General features: G+C 37.7%; 1 protein-coding gene across 1 annotated transcript in view; it reads right to left on the bottom strand.

Annotated features, from left to right (window-relative positions):
* LOC138001388 (uncharacterized) overlaps positions 1-3,869 on the bottom strand; it is a 5,060-nt gene continuing 1,191 nt past the window's right edge. Inside the window, exons 1-2 of the mRNA XM_068848031.1 lie at positions 3,539-3,869; positions 1-2,242 (exon numbers count right to left, since the gene is read on the bottom strand). The exon at positions 3,539-3,869 is cut by the window's right edge and continues 1,191 nt beyond it. Of these exons, the coding sequence (XP_068704132.1) occupies positions 3,583-3,869 (287 nt within the window). The 3' untranslated portion in view covers positions 1-2,242; positions 3,539-3,582. The remainder of the gene's footprint in view (positions 2,243-3,538) is intronic.

The raw sequence follows: 3,869 nt of genomic DNA, 5'->3' as shown, positions 1-3,869 counted from the left end.
AAACGCCTTACATCCTGCGTTAACAATTTCTATTCTTTTGTCAACCTCAAAGTCATTGTTCAGAACTATCGCTGCATCAAAGATCGCTTGCACCTGTCCCAAACACCAAAAGTCATTTACAAGGCTGGTTGCTGGTGCAATGATCTTTATATAGGAAAGTCGAAACGATTTATATAGCGAAGACGAAACTGAAAAACTGAACCTTTTAAAGCCCTCACCAAACCAGAACACTCATCCTCCATTGCTGACCACACCAAAGCCACTGGACACAACATAAAGTGGGGTCATTTTGAAATTTTTGCATCAGGAAAAACTGATTACAACTGTAAAATCAAAGAAACCTTCTTTATTAAGGAACTTAATCTGGCTCTTAATGCTGACCTCAGTAGCGATAAGCTGTTACTCAATAATTAACTGCTATTTTTAGATTTTTGCTAAGATAGTTTTTCTTCGTCTCCATCCCAGACCTACAGAAATTTCTGTATAAATAATTTTCAAAATCTTAACGATTACTTTTGAAAACGTATGTTGCAGAGTACGAAACGTCAAGTTTATAAAAATGCGTTGCTTCTCAATGCTTATCGCCGCGATTTGTTTTATTTCTAATTAAGCTTCGATGGCCGAGGAACAAGAATTTATATGATACCCTCTCCAACTTATTCGTCTCTATGACAGATCATAATGTACACTTACAACTTGTCTAAACTGAAAATGAAAGAAAGTTTGAGCTGATACAACAAGGGCTAATCTAGATACGTTAAATGAAAGACGGTTGAAGGACATATTATTTCTGATGTACAAGGTTAAGCATCAAATGGTGCCAGGTTACTTTGAAAATATTTTCAAAGGAAACGATTTAAAGCCATATAGCCTCCGAAACTCCGACTTTATCCTTCCAAGATATAATACTGATGAAACGGTATATGAAATGAATCATATATGAACTGCGGATATGAAATCAAGTGAAGCTATGATCTTCGCAGTTACGAACGCAACTTTTACAATTGCGTAGAGAAGTTTGAAAAATTCAAGACTTCAACGCCGTTGAAGTCCTGAATTTTCAGGCTTCTCTACGCAATTGTAAAAATTGCGTTCATAACTGCGAAGATCATAGCTTCACTTCAAGATATAATACTGTTAAGTATGGAAGGTACTCCATCAGATACTTGGGCCCAATGTTCTGGTCCAAGTTGTCCAACTCTGAGAGACGTGCACCAACCCTGAAAGACTTCAAACGAATGATAAACTGTAAAGATATCTCTGCATTGGACAACAGTAGCAGTGCCTCTTGCCATCTCTGTAATACCTAATATGATACATAAATTTTCATAATGTTTTAAAATTGTATATGATTAAATCGATATAAATTGTACATATTAATTTTTTAGGAATTTTAGGAATTTTACAGTCTTTAAGTCTTAATTAGGATAATTTTACTTTATTTTAACTATCTTTGTTTTAGTGTCCCCAATTAGTGTAATGTACTAGAATCCTTTTATGACACTTGAATAAAGGTTTCATCATCGTCTGAAATATCAACAACAACCAGCATTTTGATTTACAGCCACTGTGTGTTCCTTGCTTTGTTCAGTGTATCCCACGTAAAGACCTACTTGGAGTCTCGTTTATTTTTAAATGCATTCATGGCTTAACTGACTGCAACTTTGATTTTATTCATGTAAGTGAGACCCACAGACAGAACTCAAGACAGAAGAAAAATATTCATCTACCACAGTAGAGGTGTCAGTGGGGTCAGCAACGATTAGCCTTTCATGCAATCAAGAAATGGAGTGATCTTCCAGAGACTATCACAAATAATGCTAGTGTAAATGAGTTCCGAAAAATATTTAAATCATGTACCAATGACGTCGAATCTATAAAATTGTCCTTTTCTAATTTCTATCAATTTAACAGAATAGTCAAGTATATTTTAGGATTTTTTAAGGACTGTATATTGTAGATTTTAATTATTTTTACTATAGATTCTAGATTACTTCCTAGTTTTCGAGACCATCCTGAAAACCACCTTAGGGTGAGGTTGCTTTCTGCACGATTGTACTTCTTGTGTGTGTTTGCCAGTTGCTGGGTCCTTAAAATGCCAAGGATGACTGAAAACTTGACGTCCACTAACACTGGGCGGTCAAGCAAAGCCTCTGTATGCCCTTCCATACCTGGCAGGAGAGATCTCTTAATAATCAGCAGTAGGGTTGTGGCATCTCTCCTTTGGATGATCTGAAAATACCTAAACAAAGATTAAATCGTTGGTTTTTGTGGACAGGGGAAAACCGGAGTATCTGCATGGACAAAAGCCTCTCAGAGCAGAGAAGAGAACCAACAAGCTCAGCCCATAGACACTTTATTCCAAAAGGGCCACCATTTTAAGTTATTTTGTTTGCTTGCAAAGTAGCCCTTGTCGCCTCGTTCAAGGATACCAGTAAATACTTTTTTGAATTTTAAATTTAAGAACGAGGCAACAAGGGCTAATTTGCAAGCAAACAAAAGAATGCCAACAAAGCAGCCACTTTAGAATAAAGTGTACATGATGCAGGGGCTGGGAATTGAACCCAGCCCATAATGGAGAAAGGAGAGCGTACTCACCTCCACACCAACCCTGTTCCCCTAAACAAAGCCTTTCGAGCAGAGTCTACAGAGATTTGTATAAATTAACTACAATTTTGAGTAACCTTGACCCAAATATGAAATAAAGGGTAATACTTCTGAATTTGAGTATCACACCGTGGTCACTCAAAAGCACTCTTTTAATTCTCAACCTCGGTCCCAGGGTCTCCCTTCTCTGCCTCCTTTGTCATTGAGAAAAGAGACTCTGGTTGCAGCAAGTCACTTGGCTCCCAAAATCTGGGTGCTTTTCCAAATATGTGTTAAGGGAGGAGTGACAGTGTAGGCTTTCTCATCTGATTTTGTGGCCAGACGCAAGATGACCGTTGAAACATTTCACGGCAAGGTGTTTTATGTACTACACATGGAATTCAACGTGAAAGGCAAAAAGTTGTTGTCTAAGCGATCGGACAGAACAGAAAATAAACTCACGTCATTCGAATTTCACTCGCGCCCAATAATATTAATGCAGGAAAACCGAAGACCCTGTAGAAAGAGCCTAAGGCAGGATGATATCCAACAACAACCTCAACTAATGTTATTACCAGGATGTAGTGTTACCATACCATAGTAGCAATAGCAGCATGTTACAGATTTCTGGCCCAAATACCTACATCTTGGGGAGGGGGGGAAGGGTTACTCCATATAAAAGTGACAAGGATGATCACTGTGAATTTTGAAAACAGCACCTAAAAGGTACCAGGATTTCATTTTGTGTCCAAAGCCTAAGTTCATTTCCAACCTTGCAAATTTACCAGTTTTAAAACCAACACATTCATACTTACTGGCTCAATATCCCAAAAGTGACAGTGATAACTCTACCGGTGGTCATTTATTTTATTTTAGCATCTGAAGTAGCAACAAAAATTTTTCATATTACCACGTTGCTAATTTAAATACTGGATTTGATACATATTCTTACCTTGATGTTATAATATTGTTCTATTAATATGTAACTTGTTGGTCTTATTCAGTGTAAGTCATGAATTTAAACAACTTGATCATTTCCTCTAAATGGTTTTGGGTCAAATATGGGGATAGTGCACATTGATAATCGCAGCCATTTCCAGTTTGTACGCCACTGGATGAATCATTTGAACCATCAAGGATCCATGGTCCACCGTTCGTACCCTTTGGAAGAGTGCCATATTTGTAGAAAGAACCACCATCACAGCTCATCCTGCAAAATGTACCACTCTGCTCTGCCATTTTTCCATCGGGGTTCTGACTACTTGCCACAGGATACCCGATAG

This window comes from Montipora foliosa, chromosome 1 (assembly GCF_036669935.1).
Source record: "Montipora foliosa isolate CH-2021 chromosome 1, ASM3666993v2, whole genome shotgun sequence".
In the NCBI taxonomy this organism is placed as follows: domain Eukaryota; kingdom Metazoa; phylum Cnidaria; class Anthozoa; order Scleractinia; family Acroporidae; genus Montipora; species Montipora foliosa.
The sequence above is the reverse complement of the archived record's forward strand: the minus strand, read 5'-3'. Positions and strand labels throughout refer to the sequence as shown.